Source organism: Nymphaea colorata, chromosome 11, assembly GCF_008831285.2.
Source record: "Nymphaea colorata isolate Beijing-Zhang1983 chromosome 11, ASM883128v2, whole genome shotgun sequence".
NCBI lineage: Eukaryota > Viridiplantae > Streptophyta > Magnoliopsida > Nymphaeales > Nymphaeaceae > Nymphaea > Nymphaea colorata.
Window position 1 is genome coordinate 17,119,935 of NC_045148.1, and position 18,522 is coordinate 17,138,456.

Below are 18,522 nucleotides of genomic sequence, written 5' to 3' on the forward strand. Positions count from 1 at the left end.
TCTTAATTTTGGTTTTCTCCTACTCTAACAATGTTTTTCTGTTACCAATTACTTGCATCTCTCTTTCTGCTTCTCCTCTTACATCAATGAGGGCCTACATACAAGTGAGTGACATGCAACCTACAATATCCTCCACTAGTTTTTTTTGTTCACTGGATTTTTATTTTTTTTTATGTTCTTGTATCATACAAAAGGAAAGGAACATGACCCAATAACCTTGCTGCATGTCATGAAAATGGCAGCAAAAGGTGTGCATATGTTGAGTTGGAGTGGACTAAGGTACATTGACCTTTTGTCCTCTTGCGCACCGCCTCTTTATTTTCCCCCCCAAGTGAGATCCAAGGAACATGCTGGCCTTTCAAAAATCATGAGGCTGGAGAGTAGCTGCTTCTTAGAGTCAAAAAGTTTCAGGGAGAAGGTATGAAAGATAAAAAGGAAAAAGTTGGTCAAGACAAAATGAGACCGGGAAATTTTCATGCGCAAGGCAGGAAGCATCTGCCTTTTCCGAGTAAAAGCCAGAAGGCTTTCAAGGTCAGGGCAGGCAAAAGGGCCCTGGTTTTATTCATGCATGGAGTGCACGCATGTTGTGGGAGATGATGGGTCCCTCTGGCAAGGAGGGAAAATGTATATGGGCAATCTTTTCTACGACCCAAGGGAGAGAGAGGGAGAGAAAAGAGAAGGGCGGTGGAGAAAGAAGCAGTCTACTTGACCTCCACATCAGCAACTATAATCTTAAGATCACCACTCTTCAATGCAATAATTCCATGAGGCTAACACTCCCCAATATTCTTACAGAGGAGGTGGTTCACCAACCTGAGCAATTGCACTACCCATCATTTGGTGAGAGACAGAAAGAGAGATGATAGGGGTGTTTGATTAATTAGAAATATAAGTTTTTTTTAAAAGGATCAGATATGCAGTTGTAGAGGCATGTTTGAGAATCATTATCAGTTCAGTCTAGTGGGGAGCTAGCAGCAATAGTTGCATGTTGGGGAGATCACAGTGCGTGTTCGACTAGAACACATAATATCTATTAGGCCTGGACACTAGGTCAAGCTACTGACGGATACTCAGTACCCGGCCCGACACGGGCCTAGGCTCGGGTACCGTCATGGACTAGACGGTTTGCAACTCGTCGCTTGACTCAACAGAATAATGGGCCAGGCCTGACTAGTGGAACGAGGTACTTAGGGCCGACTAAGTGCCGGGGTCAAAACCAGACACACTTGTAGCGGGCCGGGCTGAGCCGGAGGCCTAATATTTATCTTGTTCAGGGTCGAACATATAATCTGCTTATAGTAACTGCTCCCTCAAAGGACTTGAGGCTCAGTTCATCCTTCCACTGCCTGAATACAAGTTAGTTGGAGAATCATTGCCAATAGACTTGGTCTACTGCTTGATGATTTGTGACTTCTAAATTAATGGAAGTTGACTGTTTAATACAGTGAAGGCATTTCTTGACGTAGAGTTCTGCCTAACCTCCTGGTCATCTGGCAATAAACAAGGAGGCTACAGCAGAAAGCAAATCATTGTCTGATTTTTTTTTTTTTTTTATAGAATAGCTTTCAAAAGTCACACACATGATTGTACTTGTGAAGGAACAGTTCTTACAGTTTCGAAATTAGTTTTAAGAAGCAATTCTCATGAATTATGTTAAAAACACCTCGAAATATTGGACCCACTTAGGACTCAAATGCATATACGAACAAACCGCATACGTCGATCAGATCCATACGAACTCAGAGAGAGAGAGAGAGAGAGAGAGAAGACGTCATCCCCTCCATCTATGGTTCCTTTTGTTCTTTATGTCACCTCATGCTTTACATGTGAGAGAGAGGAAAGATGGCAGAATCCTCCTTCATCCATGTTTTCTTCTGTTCTTAAATGACAGCTCATGCCTTTCACGCACCAAATATTTTGTCTATATGCTACCGATAACACAATGAAAATGAAAGGATAGTAGGATTCCGGCCTATTTCAACGGTCGAAGCCAAAGATTTGCTTAGCATAGTTGGTTGGGTTGGTAAAAGTTAGGTCATCAGCTCAATTTCTATAGGTGCTACTTTTAAATGACATATGATAGATGTGCAACACTTTAGTTGATACTATTATCTACCTAAATTTCAAAGCAACCTTAGATTTCAGATAAAAAAAGAAAAAAGAGGATGCGAGGAGGAAGAGTGAAGATGCTTCGCCCTCTTTGAGGTATCTCCAATGAATTGCGGTAATATAATGATAATGCTGGCATTCCCTTGAATAATAATTCTCCCCTTACCAAAGTTGCCTGAAAAGATGGTAAGCGTTAGTTTAAATATAAACTAATAGGGTTCCTGGTTAAGCCATTCGAAACTATAACTAAAAAACGAGCTTGATCATACTGAAGCCCACAATCAGCTTGTAATACATAACATATACACAAGCGCACATAAACTAAACACGTGGCACGTGCACGTGCATCTTTATTTAGGCGCATTAAGGGAAAAATTCAAACCTAGCTACATCGAAAAAGTTGCGTCTAACTTAAGAAAAAAAAAAGCAGGAAAGGGAAAATAGTCCTTTGGTAACGATTTTATGTGTTCAATGAGTAACTGTGATGACCTTGTCCTTCTTAATTCACGAGTGGCTATGGATTAAGCACGAATTTAATATGCTTAACTAAAAATTAATAAATGAGAGTCAATAAACTCAATACAAATGATATTTGGATGGGTATTCACGATTTTATCTGGGCGAGCACGACCTCAGTTTCATCGAGCCTAAAAGAATCTGAGCCCAGCTCAGCTAGGCTCGAGCCTAGAGAGTATGACTTGAGCTACCATGAAGGATTCAAGGTTGTCTCAGTATGTCAGTGATACCAAGAGGCCTTTTACAAGTAAGCAATCAAGCCAAACGTTGCTCGGTCCGTCTCAACTTGTTTAACTGAACGAGTTTGCCTGTTCACTAGAGCTTGGCTCTTTTATAGTTAGACCAGTCGGCTCAGTAGCTTAGCTCATTCATTTTGCAATCCTAATTAAACATTGACGTATACAATATGTTGAGAAGAATGATCAACAAATGTGAAGCCACACAAGTTTGTCCTTTTCATCTCAAGTTTTTCCAGATTCATCTAATGTTTTCTAAGCATTTGAAACAACATCTTTCCTCCGCTATCTAGATAACATGAAGTTAGGTTAATTTGGGCTAGTCAGCAGATAGAAACGTGACATTTTGGTCCCACTTCACATATTATTAACGGTGAGATGCCAATTTCCTCGTGATATATATATATATATATATATATATATATATATATATATATATATATATATATATATATATATATATATATATATATATATATATATATATATATATATAATTCTTCTCCGATAAAACCTTATCAGAAGGCAAAGTTATGTAAAACTTGAATGAAAACCGGGTTTTGTCAAAACTGGGTTTCTCGAAAACTCATTTAAGTCATCACCCAAGCATCCCCAAAACCAGGTCTGAAAGGCAAACGACGGTTTGCCTCTAAAGCTTGGTTTTCAGCATGTATGCAGACATGCCCTACCAAGATACATACTCTTCTCATACCAAAGAACCTACAGATTGTGGTTGAATTACTCCATCCGTTAATCATCCTCAAATCAGTGGTACCAAAAATACCATTTCTGGAGCAGTTCAAAAGTCAAGCCGGTCACTACCTTGCCCCTCGGGGATGGATTTGCTGCAGAAGAAAACAACAGGGCCGATTTCAAAAACTTGAAAATGGTAAAGGAAAGTTCAAAATAAAACAACAATTTAACATTGAGATTTTTGCAAAGAAAACCCAAAAAGATAATGATAACAAAAGTGGGTTCTTCTATTACATGTATGCATGAACTATGCATGTTTAATCCATGTTAGATGGCGTATTACCTTGTGAACAGGACCTTGCAAATTGGTTCCCTGTCAGCAGGACATTGAAAAGCTAACTAGCAGGGACAGGTGCTCTTGGTGTCATTGCACACCACCCACCGGTCACCTGATGGTCATTCAACTTTCATTGCATGCCTGCCTGCTTTTAGACTAGATAAGATTGCCGACATGCACTGATATTGACACTATATACAAGTAAAGTTGCATATTCAAAACATAACATATGCAAGAATAGGACTGCAAAACAATATGCCTATACTGGCCTTTATATATAGGGCTGCACACGGACTGAGTCGAGCCCGAGCTTCGCCAGTTCGAGCTTGACCAGTTCGAGCTCAACTCGGCTCAAAAAACTCGAGTTCAAGCTCGACCTCGAGTCAAGCTTCTTATAGCAACTTCGAGCTCGGCTCAATTACACAAAATCGAGCTTGAACTCGACTCATTTAATTCATTTAACTAGTTTCGTGTTGACTCGTGTAAGCATTAACTCGTTTAACTTATGTAAGCGTTAACTCGTGTTACTCGTATAAACATTAACTCATGTAATTGGTAAAAATTTGTTTTTAACCTAAAAGTCAAAACAGGTGACTCGGTGAACAGATTTTGGCAATATTATATACAGTACCATGCGAGTCGAGTCGATTTGCTAAAACTTGAACTCAACTTATCGTTTCGAGTATATTTGTAAGCTCAAATTCAGCTCCTTTATAAACGAATCAAGCACGAGCCGAGTTTCTTCGAGCAAGTTCGAGTCGAGCCTAAGTAAGCTCAGCTTATTGTGCAGCCCATTTATATACCATTGATGCAAAGAGGTTGCAACTGAGCTTGAACCCATGATCAGCCATAGACATTGTATGGTCTCCTTTCTTAATTATAGTGGCGTTTCAGAACACCTTGATAGGGGCTATTTTTTTTTTTATCTCAGCGCTGTGTGGATCAGATGCAAGATGGCTCGATGCACTGTTCTGATCGAGGACAATTTACTTGGAAATCGGGTTGGACCCGACCCGTTTGGAATCCTAAACAAAAATATGTAGGCACGCTTCCCCAGGCACTCCCCTTCCCCTTCTTCCACCTCTCTGTCTTTCTCTCTCATACACTTGCAAGCACTCCACATGCATACACACACACAGAGACAACATTCATTAACTCATTCTACATTGACTACAAGGCTAACTCGTTTTACATTGTTTACAAAGACTGAAAGAAGCCAATAATGTCACGCCTTTACATATCGGTCTTCCATTTGCAGCAGGTCAACAATTGACCAATCACTCAGAGATGGACGGCCCAGATACGGCGCTCACCTGTACACTGGAACGAGATAAAAGAGATCATCAGTTACAAGAAATAAGTTAATCAGATGATCCGAGTCAGAGGGTTAAAGCACAAACACCCCACCAACACTTTGGATCTTGTTTGCTTCCCTGTGGTTAGACAAATAATTGAGGCTGCCCATGAGAGCTTTCATCGATCTGCCGACATGGCTCTCTTCATTCGTACACTTTGACAAGCTTGGTGTTGCTTTGTCCTAAGCAAGATTGATGAGACAAAGAATGCGCGGAGCACGCCATCTTAATCACCACGTTGGGAGTTGGTTTTTCTTCTGATCTCTGTGATTAAGCAATGGTTTCTACAACCTTGATGCCGACTGATCTGCTACTGGTTCATGATTGTTAAGATTATTCGATTTCTTTCTGTAGAGAGAGAGAAAGAGGGGTGTTCTTGGGGAATGGAGCGATCACTGGCAGTGTTGATAGGTACACAATCCCATGCACGGGCCTTTCCCTGCATTGCCGGTGCCCTGTCGGCCCACAACCCCCAAGGCGCCAAAGGCCCTCCCCTCCCCTCTCCTCTTCTCCCCAAAAATCTATTCCCCCATCCACTGCACGTGCAGTTGCTGACACTGCTGCTGGCCTGCTGCTGTTGCCTGCTCTCTCTCTCTCTTTCTCTGCACATACCAAAGCAGACAACGCAACAATCCAAAGGAAATAATGTAGCCACCACTCTCTCTCTTTCTCCCTTCTCAGTTCTCGAGCGTGAGTATGAGGGAAAGCGAACAATGTAAAGAAAAAGGTTAGACCCGCAGCGCAAGAGCCTCAAGCCACAATAAATCATCTCATCCCCCCTTGTCATTGTACCAGCTTGGTATATACATCTTGCACCTCCGTTGTGTGCTTGGAGTCAACAACCTCAGACAGCGAAACCCTTCTCTCTCTCTCCTTCTCTTCCCCCCTCTCTCTCTCTCTGTGCAATTGTGGCTTCATCTCTTAAGAATGCCATACTCAGACTGGACTCAATCTAATCTCTCATTTGAAAATGAAGACCTGGGGCTGCTTCTCACACTTGGGCCTCCTGGCCAACCTTCCCCAAAGCCGGCCTTAAGCCGCTACGGCAACCACCACCACCACCATCAAGTTTCAAGCGCACAGGACTATTCCGGCGACAGTGAAGTCACCGTTGCGCTACATGTTGCGCCGGTCATCGCGGATGCCGTCAGCAGCACCAGTGGAAGCAAGAGTACCAACAGCAAGACGCTGCTAGCCAAGGGGCAGTACTGGATCCCTTCCCCTGCTGAGATTCTGGTTGGCCAAACTCAGTTCTCTTGTCCCGTCTGCGGCAAGATGTTCAATCGCTATAACAACATGCAGGTGATTAACGTTGCCACTTCTCTGTACATAGAAAGAAGAAGAAGGTCAGCCATAGTGTATTTTTCTTTCCCTTCAATAACCTATTGCTGGAGTTCCTATTGTGACGCTGAAAGCTGGCGTACTTTTCATACCTTGCTTCAGGAAATATATAACCTGAATATTGTGGTGTACTAAATTGATGCAGTACTATTTAGGAAGATGGACCGATGTCCAGATTATCTCATTCCTAGTTGCATAAAAAGCAACAAGTTCCTAAAACATATCAAAAATCATACGTGAGATCATATGAATAAATTCTTTGGGGAATGAAGAGATTGTAGTTCATGAAGTTGGGTAAGACCTGTCCTGCAAGACCATGTCATGGCGAATATGAACAAATTAACAAATTAATGGCGTTGTTGTATTTGGTTTCAGATGCACATGTGGGGCCATGGATCTCAATACAGGACTGGACCAGAGTCCTTGAGGTCAATAAAGCCAGTGGAGGTTCTCAAGCTGCCCTGTTACTGCTGTGCACAAGGCTGCAAGAACAACATTGACCACCCAAGATCCAGGCCCTTGAAGGACTTCAGAACCCTACAGACACACTACAGACGCAAGCATGGGGTCAAGTCCTACTCATGCTGCAAATGCGGGAAGGAGCTTGCAGTTCGTGGGGATTGGAGAACACATGAGAAGAACTGTGGGAAGCTTTGGTACTGCACATGCGGATCAGACTTCAAGCACAAGAGATCTCTCAAGGACCATGTCCGGGCTTTCGGTGCTGGTCACGCGCCCTGCGGAACACGGATCGACGGCAACCCAAATGGTGACGACGACGACGACGACGACGATGCTCAAGGTCCCGGCGGTGGTGGTGGCGCTCTTGGTGGGGCTGACTCTTCTCGTTGCTACTCATTGACTTCATAAATTGTAAACGATGTGTCATCGCATTACAGTGGCTTTTGCTTGGGCGTCCACTATTTGTTAAACATGGTCGATCGCCTGAGGAGCTTAACTTGGACAAGTTGTTGCATTGGAATGGCTCTCCCTCACAAGAAAGCCTGTCAGTGTCTCTATCACAACTCACGAGTTAGGCATGCTTAGACAAGTGGAGGAATGGAACTGTAGCTTCCTTTATCGAATTCTTTCTGGATAATCTTTCTCTCTCTCGCTCTCTCCCTGCATCGGGCTACACAGGGACGCTTAGACACGATGAAGCATTGGATTGGGCTCCTTTCTTCTCAAGAAAACGTGTTTTGTCCCATCTTCATCCCCTTATTATTTCATGCTGCACAAGTTAATCGCCATTAAATCATAATCTCTCTCTGTGTTTCTCTCTAACCAAGCAAAGAGTTGGAGCCTTGTGACGCAAGTAAACGGGGACCGCTGTCTTGGTGCCCTGCCAATTGGGAAAACGAGACCTGCAAGTGTGATAATCAAAAGCAGGTTTGTTCATGAAAAAAGAAAAAAACAAAAGCTAGAAGCGCAAGAAGTTAAAAGGAAACAGACACCTTGCTTCCACTGGGGCAGAAGCGGTCGATCATTGAGGGACAAAGCTTGTTGGCTTCTGGACGAGCCTCTCTCTCTCTCTCCCTTACGTACAAACACAGCTCTAACTATTCAAATATATTCTCAGTTGAAGAAAACTAATGGTCCGTGTGTTTTTACTGTATGTATGCGTCTCATACAACCGAGTTCAATTTCACATGCACCCATGAACTTGGGTAATATGTAGCTGTAGCAAATCATGACTCATTCAATACAGATCACGGTCTTATGTTGACTACTGCTGATCGACTTCAAATCGCACCTCATTCGAAACTGATAATAGCCACGTAATTTAGAGTCTAACGGGCAATTCCTGTTGGGGAACTTTTCGTTTGACTTAGCAAGTAAAGAAACTTTTAATATATGCAGTAATCTGTGCATTTCTAAGCTCACGGCCCTAAAAAATCACTCAATATATCAGCAATGCAGAACGAAAGTAAAGAAAACAGAACAGAGCAAGAAAACAGAGCTGTCTAGTTCTGCAAACGGGTGACGCCATTCGTTGAGATATTAAACTTAGGTGGACGTTGTTTCGAAGTTTCCAATCATTAACAAACTTTGTTATTCTTTTCAGTTAGTAATCTCGGCTTTGTTCTTAATTCTTCCTGCATGGTGCACCCATGTGACATAGCAGACTAAGCAATCATGAGATTTATAAGTACCATAAAGGATGCATTGCTACAATTCAGTAATACTTGTCAGCAGTTGCTTATAATCGAGAGATAGATTTAATAAAAAAACGGTGTTAGGAACTCGGCCTTCTCTCACTCATGAGATCAAGAAGAAGAGAGGAAAGAGACAAAACACAAGGATTTTTTATGTAGACCAAAAAGACAAGCACTATGCTATTCTCCACTATTTCATTGGACAAAATACAAGAGAGGTCAACTCTCTTAACATGTGTGTAGGGCGACACTGCAAAAGTGCCAACATTACAATAATACCCTTATAAGTTTTCATTATGAGAGCCTACTAAATTGGGATCAAGCTCCACACTCGACAGATGACACACAACTAGTATGCGGATTAACATTCCTCTCAAGAGCACTTCGGCGGGAGGCATATCATGAGAACCATCAATCTATGCAGCTCCACGTCAGAAGCTAGCAAATAATTTAGAGGAAATTGTGCATAACTAATATTGAATAAACATACAAATTGATCTTCTTGGATTGGTATCACCATACATCGGGTCGTTTGTTCAATGTAACACTTCCATTGTCAAAACTTTTAGCTGCCTGTGTTTTTGTGTTCTTCATGGAAAAAAAGTCGTTCTCTAAACGGAAGCCATTTCATTACAATATTCTGAAATTGGAGATTTTGTGGTTAGCTACTTGTGCATAGAGTGTTAAAGACGTATAAATAAATTAAGAAGGTAGTGAATCCCAATTACCAAATTCAGGTGAGAGAACCTACAAGCTGTAGGCGCACAAACAATTCACTCGGATGGGGCTTCTTAACTCTCAAGAACTCCGTTAATATCACAGTCTAAGGCCCATAAATTTTCAAAGACCTTTATTCGTAGCCGCACAAACAGATACACTAATTTTGTACTACAATTGAATGACCAAATCTTGCTTACAGAACATGACTCCAAGGCACAATCAACCAATTCAACAAGGGCTTCAAACAAATGACCAGAAAACATACATCGAGCTATGTCTCCTATAAGACCGAAGAACTAACTAGCCGTGATAAAGATCCAATCAGTTGGTGAAGTTAGGGATGGTGGCATGGGGCTCTGTGGCCTTAGCTGCAGGGGTAGGTTCCACTGCGGGTGAAGGAGGGACTGGTTCCCCAAGCAGCTCAGCAGGCAGTGGTGGAATGCCTTCGAGATAGAAGGTGTAGAAGATCTTGAATGGGAAGATCAGCTGGTGAAGCTTCACTTGTCCACGAGCTCCTTTGAATACACCCGAGCCTCCTGTTACTGCCAAGTACGTGTTCTCGTATGTCAGGTAAGGTCCCTGCATTGGAAGATCGCATCACAGTGTTGTACGTTAATACCATATGTAATCCATCAAGAATGCGTTTCATATTTTACTAGTTAATTTATCATGGAAGTCTATACACTCTGCGCTCATAGAGGACATGCATATACAAACCGTTTTACTTAATCTGCAACAAGCAGGGATACTCCCTCTTTCTCTCTCTCTCTCAAAATGAAGGTTGGAACAGAGACTATATTATAGTGGCGGCAAATGCATTTAATACAAGAGATCTGGATCACCTTGTCATCCCTAAAAGGATCCAACCGACATTCCCGTCTCCATCCGTATCTTGTTCGCAATTCTTGACTTAGTTCTTTATTATGTTTTATTTGTATAATTTATCAGACATTCGTTCCTTGGTTGTGGGGAAAGTATCTGCATTACTTTGGCATTATAATAGAAGTGGTGCGCTCCCGGATTGGAATTTGGAGTTTCATTAACTTGATGGCTTCAAGTCAATGCGGGCGCGGATATAATTGTTTAGAATTCGTTGTCACATGCAAACAGGGCTCTTAGTTCTTATCATGCCCTTTTTGTCTGGCGAAGGGCGTGAAAAGAAGGAAACTCCAAACACCGAAAGTTCTTGGACGGTTTGGTTTGGACTTTTTTCTCAGCAAATTTCCGACCAGAGAGAGAAAGCCTTTCCCTTGCCTTTTCTGGGGATCCAATTGAAAATTTCGAACCATTGTGGAATTCCTTACTGGGAGGTAGGCTTCAGGTGAAAAGGATATATTCATAAACTGAATCCAAATCTGTCCTACAATCTTGGACTTGGATCATCTAAATAAGATCTAACTTGGATCTATGTCTAACTTCACTGTCAATGTTATTGTGGATCTAGAAAAATATATCACTGTTTCAAAGGGTTGTTCAGTAACTGTTACTGTTCTATGAATCTGATAAAAAAAAATACTCATATATTATGTATAACATATGGCATCTACTCAAACATTCACGCCGAAGCACGTATTTGAAGTAAAATTTTGTCTTTGGTGATCAATTACTTGGATAGAGATGTGGCCGTAGTCTCCGAAGTGGAGGCTGTAGATGGCCTCGTATCGATCGCCTTTCTTCTCCGGTACGTGTTGTATCAGGATGCAGATACCTGCGCTGATACCCAGTCGCTTCTCCAGGTTTCCACTGTAAATCTGCACAGTTGTTTTTTCATGTGAGTTACATAAACTTCCTAAACTCATGAAGACTATCAACAAATCATGTGATCGAGAGAGAGAGAGAGACAGAGCAGTTGTTAATTTCACTAACCTTGTTGCTGAAGGGCACCAGATCACCGAGCGAATTGACTTGTTTCTGGCTGAGACGAAGATAGGCAGGGCTGCTCCTGTCTCGCTCGTTCATCTCATAAACATGCAGCTCTTGAATTCCAGTACTCTCTGCACATTCCTTCTTAGACAGCTCTTGAACTCCTGTTCCTGCAACTCCATCAACAAATATACATACTACACTTTAGCCAAATTAAACGATACCTGAATGAGCATATAATGGGGGCCTGATATGATAGAATCGCATTTGTTTCGTCATAAGCGGAAAACGATAGACAAATCAGACGATGGCAGTCTCCTAAATATTGACGATTAATCCAAAAATTCAAGACCAAAAATGTCAAATTTTCTCGAGCTAACATCAAATATACCTGATCCCAGGGGAGCCTTAAGCATGAGAGATGAGGCTCCGGATGGAAGAGAAGCCATGGATCTTCTTCTTCTTCTTCTTCTTTCACTCTGTCTGTGATCAAAGGACGCGTCTTCCTTTCTTGCAGGCTGTGTCTGTGGAGGAAGTGCAACCGAATCCCTCGAATATATAATGGTCAGGAGCGAACGGGAGGTGTCGTAAGTGGTCCTGCATTATCTACCTCGAGGAACGCGTGCTTATTGAACTCGCTTCTCACACGGCCCTAGCAACCTCTTGTTTTCATTGACGGCGGCGAGCCCCGCCGAAGGAAGGACCTGGGCTCGTTTGACCAGTAAGACGGTGCCAAAATTTGGCACCTCTTTGACCGCCTTCCTGGTTAAGAGGTCGGTGGTGCCAAAATTTTTCATTTCACATTTAAAAAATTGTAATAATAATAAAAAAAATTTAATATCCTTAACATTGTTTCTTTCAATTTAATTTATTGAATAATAAGTAAACGATTTCGAAAATATATAGATTTTTTGTTTCATACATTCGTGGTTTTATGAATAACTTTCTTACATCAATAAATAAAGGCAACGTAATCATTTTAGATGTCAATAAAATATAAATCATTCTAACATACATGAATAAAATTACTTAACTATTGGATAAATTAATAAAACAACTAATTAGGATATAGTTAATCATACATTAACATTATGGGTATAGTTAAGTTGGCTAATGCAAACTAAAAAAAACTTGAAATTCATCTCCATTGAGTCTAATTGGTCCTTCTATCACATCTCACATTGAGTCTAATTGTTGGATGGAATTTATTTTTGACTAATGGTGCAAAACTTAGTTGGGTATTCACAAATATCAATGAATTGGATACTAAGTTCTTATGATCTCCAATTTAAATGTGAATTTGAATATTTCCATTTTCCCTTAATAACTAAATCGACTAGATTACTCATCTTTTGGGATGGCAATGGTTGTAGACTTTATTGGATATATTCCACCGGCAAAGCAACATGATTTCATGCCTAAAATCCAAATTTATGAACTCAAACTCGAATTGAGTATTTCAAAACTAATTCTACTTTAGAATGTAAATGTTGCAAGTAATTGAGAAGGCGACCTGACACAACAATATTATCGTTTATGTAAGTCTAATTTGATCCGGTAACCGAATCTAAGTCCTGATTCGTTTATACAAATCCAAATAGATTTCGGAATCCGATTAGTTGGAAACACTGTCGATCATTGTTTTTCTTGTCACAAGAAAGCCTGTTTAAATAATTACCAACCAAGTGGGCTCACCATGATGCATGTCAATATTAAAGATCCAAATTAAATACATCAGCGCAATTTGTTTCTCATTGCATTTAGACTATTCAAAACCGAACGGCTTACATCCCTATTGAGTGAAAACATACTTGATTTTCACAAACTCAAATGAAGCAGGTATCTGACATAAGGGTTTCTTCAAAAAACAGCTTGACTTTCATATTTACAGCTTATTCTCCACCTCTCATATCTTTAAAATCAACAGCCCATAAGTTTTCAATCAAGTTTGGTTTATGAGGGTTTAGTAGAACCTACTCATTTTCTTATATATATTATATACATACATACATACATACATACATATATATATATATATATATATGTATGTATGTATGTATGTATGTATATATGTATCTAGGTTTCTTGCTGATGTTCTTGTATTAATGATGAATGCTACTTATGGAATAACTAGCTGAAGGAGTTGAACTTTCATGCAGTTCTACCTTGCAATCATTTAAGAACAATAATGGTTGTTGGAGTGCTTTAGAAATTGAAAGAAGCACTAGAATTATTTATGTCGTCCATTTCTAAGGTGGTGAAACCATGATGAGAAACTGGTTTTAGCATCAAACTCTAGCTAATTAGAAAAGCTTTCGGTTTATGACATGATTTAAGCATTCACCAAACTATTGTTGCCAATTTCTTTTGTTTTTGTTTACATGGCAGTAGAGAAAATGATTGGTCGAGCAGCTTGAGCTGTAGACTTCTCAGGAGAAACAACTGTTTATTCTCAATGGCTTCGTCAACATGGTAGCGTTGTTGTGTTTCAAATTTCTCTGTTTACTTGGACGACACTTATGAGAGTGCCGATAAGTCGTCATCGTGATGTATCTTCATCTTTGTTAATTTTGGGAATAATTTTTCCTGTTCATGTTTAAGCCCGGCTGGGTCGACAAATTGGATTAGAAGTTACAGAAAACACGTTTTTTTTTTTTGAAAAAGCTAGAAAAAAACATGATAAATTAAATTGCGGTTAAAAACTTAAAAAAAGTGTTTTTTTTAAAAAACATTAAAAACAAAAATTTAACCCATTTTTATTTTTTAACGTGTCTTTTTGCGTTTTTTTAACATTTTTTTTCACTTTTATCAATTGTTTTTAACGCCCAACAGTTTTTTTTTTCATTTTCTATTTTTATTTGTTGCAAATATACTTATTTTTTGATGTTTGTGTTATTATTTTCGTACTGATTTTTTTTCTCTATTTTTAGTTTTTTAAATTTAAAGTATTTTTCTTGTTTTTTTCAAGCTCGCCGTATTATACCCGAGAAAAACCTCGCCGTTTAAAACTCTGAGACATTATTTATGACTATAATTAGAACTTCTATGCATTCAAGGGCTGAGTCGCTGATCGATCCCTTGAGTACCTATAACAGCAAACACCATCCCATGTATAAAGCTGGTTCAACTGATTGGATTCTATTAAGATATACGCTTGACCGTATCCGTTTTTTCAGATATTTAGATTCAAATACAAACAAAGACAATTTATATCTGAATCCAAAATCCAATTTCACAATCAGAATCCGATGTGAATCTGATTTTTTACACTCACATTTGAATGTGAATCAGAATCTGAATTTTGAACCTAATTTAGCTGGTTTTCAAAGAGTATAAGAAATTTATTTGAAGCTAAATCTGATCTAAGTCTGAATTCAAATTTCAAATCTGATCGGGTATTTATTTATATCTGAATTCAAATCCAAATCCAATAAGATGTCATTGCTTAGATCCAAATCTAATCTGATTTCTTAATTGGATATTAAATTTTTGCCTTTATCCAATTTTTTTCACAACTTCTGTCTAGTGTCGGATCCAAATCATATTTACATCTCAAATATGGGATGTGGTGGGATCTGATTAGAATTGGATGTAATTTTCATCATATCCACTTTTTTCAGATGTTCATATGTTCAGGAATCAGATTTGTAAAGAAATGAAAAAAAAATCTAATGCTATATCTAGTATCTGAATTCGAATACGATCTGAACCGGATTTTATATTCACATATGAATCTGATGAATTCGACTTTTGAACGAATCCTAACTGCATAACAATACTATTCTCAAAATGTGTGGACATTGGATGTAAAATATTTATTAAAAGCTAAATCCAATCTGAATTACAATTTGATCGGATATCATTTCGTAAATCTGAATTTGATTCGAACCCTTAATTGGATGTCGAATTCTTTCCATATCGGATCTTTTTGAAACGAGCGGTTAGGTTGGATCTTCGTGTAAAAAATCAATTATGTGGATCCCAAGCTTGTGCTTCTCTTTCAAGCATCAATTAAACAACTGGGCCGATATTGCCTGGAACCGCCTTTGGCTCATCAAAGAGTGGACTTTCGAAATGGAGACGTAGGAGAAGATGGCTGAAAACGATACATAGAAACACCAAGTTGAAAAAAAGAGAGGATAATATATTTAGGCCTCATTGTGGTCCTCAACAACGTTTATCATCAGGTTTACTTTTGCGATTCAGAAAATATATTTTACGTTAGAAACACTTCTCCAGAGGTCAATTTTTGACGTCAAAATTTGACGGCATTTTTTACGAAGTTTTTTTTTTTTTTTTTTTTTTTCTATCTTTCTTTTTTTCTCGGCGCAGGTTAACGATCCACTGCCTAGAAACAAGACTCAAACAAGGCTCATAGGGCCTTCCATTTCCTCCATCCTTAAGGTTTGAAGGTCTTGAACTGAGTTGGGGTGGTTTATATAAGTAATAAGCCACTTTCAACGCAACGAAACACCGCATTTTGTGACTCAAAATCATAGTACCCACAAAAATCGAAACCACAACACACATCTAAGTATTTTAAGATATATATCTATATATATATATATATATATATTGAAAGTTATAGGTCTGTAAGCTCTTCTACGTGTCAAGGTCCTTTTAACCACTAGGGGCTACATGGTGACTGGTGGGTGTTCCAAATTTTCTTTATTTTTTTTTTAAATGGCCATCCTTAAACATTTATCATGCCCCACCAAATATGAGTATTTTTAAACTGATGATTGCTTAGACGAAAAAGGTATACCAATTTAACCCCATGATATATATTCATGAAAGTTTCACAAGGACGAGCTAAAAGGACTCAATTTTGGGACGGTCCACAAGAAATCCCGTAAAAACCAAAGCTGACATGTAGATCTTGAGCCATGCAGTTACATCAATGACGCTTCATACTTGTGTGGTACTTGGACACTTCTTAGATGCAAACTAATCCAAACTAGTAAATTTTATTTGACTTAGTTTGTTTTTCTTTTGAAAGTTATTGTTCATTAATATGTTTAGTTATTATTCATATCAATGGTTTATTATTGCTTTTCACAGATAAATAATCGTTCGAGAAATAATCAGGTTGGTTGAATGTAATACCAATAAGATGACGAATGAGACGATGCGGAGAGGAAAATATACATGAAGACCGAGAACATTCCGGCAAGTGGGGGCAGCATCGACGCCCTCAAGCGTTTACATGCAAATAGTAGCTGCTGGCGAAAGCGCATTTGTATGTTTTAGTTAATGTGTACAGTAGTACAGCACCATCGAAGTTTACACCATTCTCTGTTATAAATAGCGGCAGTTTAGCTCTTTATATAGTATGGTGTATCATATCAAGTATTCCTCGTGAAAGTGAATGATTGATTACGAGTGAAACCTTTCTGCGTGAGCATACGAGTGTGTGGAGCAAGTTCTGTTGAGGGATAGAATAACTTGTGAAAAGTTTGCGAGTCGAGATGGATCGGGGGGCTGCAAGCAGGTCCATGTTTTGGTTAAGAGGTATGCATATTTCGCTTCTCCATCAGTTACTTTATTGATCCTTCACTAAGAGTAAGAGACTTTTGGTGTGTTCTTCCTTGGAATCACTCAGGATCGTGCTTGGTAAGAAGTTTTACCAGAGTTTTCTGCATCCTGTTTCCTATTATACGCTTGGTGCATGTACGTAAGTGTATCGTCAGTAACAAAGTGTTGCTCTTTGAATCTGAATATTTGATGTTTAAGTGGTGTGGGGAAATTCGGGTTCCCTGCCTTTGGGTGGTCGATCCAATTCAAATTTTACTACAGATTGTGAATAATTGGTTAACTAACTAGATGGTTATTTTTCTCCATGCACATGCAAAGACAGTTTTAATTTCAAGGAATAGATGTTAAATTTGCTCAGCTCCATCCCATTGGTATAGGCATTTCTAGAGAGACATTTGGCACGCCTCTTCGCCCTGTTGTTGCTGCTGCAATTACTAGTAACTTGTGCAGGCCCATGGGGGCAATTGCCCACAGAGACCACATGCGCCCCCGCTTTACAAAGGATCAATGATGCCATACAAAAGTTTCGGCAGTTCAAAGTTCAAAAGCTGAACTAGAAAAACTGCAGTTGCTTGATTAAACAAATGGTTATAAGAGCTTCAATCCTGCAATGATTTGCACCTCTGATCAGGAAATATAGTTTATCGTAGTTTTTATTTGCACAATATCCTATGGTTTAAATTTCCAAATAAAGCTCGCTCTAGCACATAAGCTGAATATAGAGCTATGACAACATGTACTTATGCACTTGCGAGAATATTTGGCTTAAAACATTATTGAGAGACATGGGTATTGACACCTCCTATCCAGTTGAGCTGAAATGTGGCAATATGACAGCTATATATATTGGCACAAATCCTGTTTATCATGAGAGAACCCCTTGTTGTGCCTCTGTAAAATTTGCAAAAAGTCAGGATTGGCTCTTTTTTAATTTTGTATAGGCAATAATGGCCCTCGGGGTGTTCGTCACAAAGAGCACTAACAAATTGTTCAATGAGTCACTCTGAAAGATTGAATCATATTCATTGAACATTACACCTTGGTGTTTTATGAATATACCATAATATTTGAGACAAACTCATCATCTATAACAATTTTTAGTGTTTTTGTTACCGAACATCCCTAAGTTACCGTTTGGTTGCAAGGACAATTGTTTCTAGGACACTTATCTTTAAAACAAGTGTCATAAGGTCAAAGAGTCATTGTCCATCGAATAAGTTGTAATTTTCTACTGTGTTTGTTTATAAAGACAAAATTATCAATTTGTTTTGTCCACCACTTGCTTATATAACTAGATGGATAAGTTGACAAATGTTCTGCATTTTTTTCTATTTATCTATCTATATATATATATGTATATATATAACAAATGAAAAATATATGAACTAATGAAAATACTATTTCTTTCTCTCAATAGAAAATTTACATATAACAAAGGAAAATATTTTTGAAAAAATTATGAAAAACATAAGCATTTTATATCTCTCTCTACACATGGGAAACTTAAAATCAACATATAATAGAAAAACTAATAAAATATGTTAAAATTAAAACATCTAAGCCAAAAAAAAAGTACTCTCTCTCTCTTTCTCTTTATATCTCTTCAAATACATGTAATTTAAAATGTACTAGCTAACAAAATACTCTCCCTTTGCCTTTTC

The 18,522-nt window shown here is 38.9% G+C and overlaps 2 protein-coding genes across 2 annotated transcripts; one reads left to right on the top strand and one right to left on the bottom strand.

Annotated features, from left to right (window-relative positions):
- Window positions 1-5,761: 5,761 nt before the first annotated feature.
- On the top strand, window positions 5,762-7,630 carry LOC116264790 (zinc finger protein WIP6-like). The gene is made up of 2 exons (XM_031645180.2): window positions 5,762-6,548; window positions 6,963-7,630. Exons 1-2 carry the CDS (start codon window positions 6,174-6,176, stop codon window positions 7,455-7,457), a joined length of 870 nt encoding a protein of 289 aa, XP_031501040.1. The 5' UTR covers window positions 5,762-6,173; the 3' UTR covers window positions 7,458-7,630.
- Window positions 7,631-9,585: 1,955 nt separating this feature from the next.
- Window positions 9,586-11,841, bottom strand: LOC116264569 (allene oxide cyclase, chloroplastic-like). Its single transcript, XM_031644868.1, has 4 exons — window positions 11,718-11,841; window positions 11,330-11,496; window positions 11,071-11,214; window positions 9,586-10,042 (listed from the first exon to the last, which is right to left on the bottom strand). The coding sequence occupies exons 1-4, from the start codon at window positions 11,773-11,775 to the stop codon at window positions 9,785-9,787; spliced, it is 627 nt and encodes a 208-aa protein (XP_031500728.1). The 5' UTR covers window positions 11,776-11,841; the 3' UTR covers window positions 9,586-9,784.
- Window positions 11,842-18,522: the final 6,681 nt, after the last annotated feature.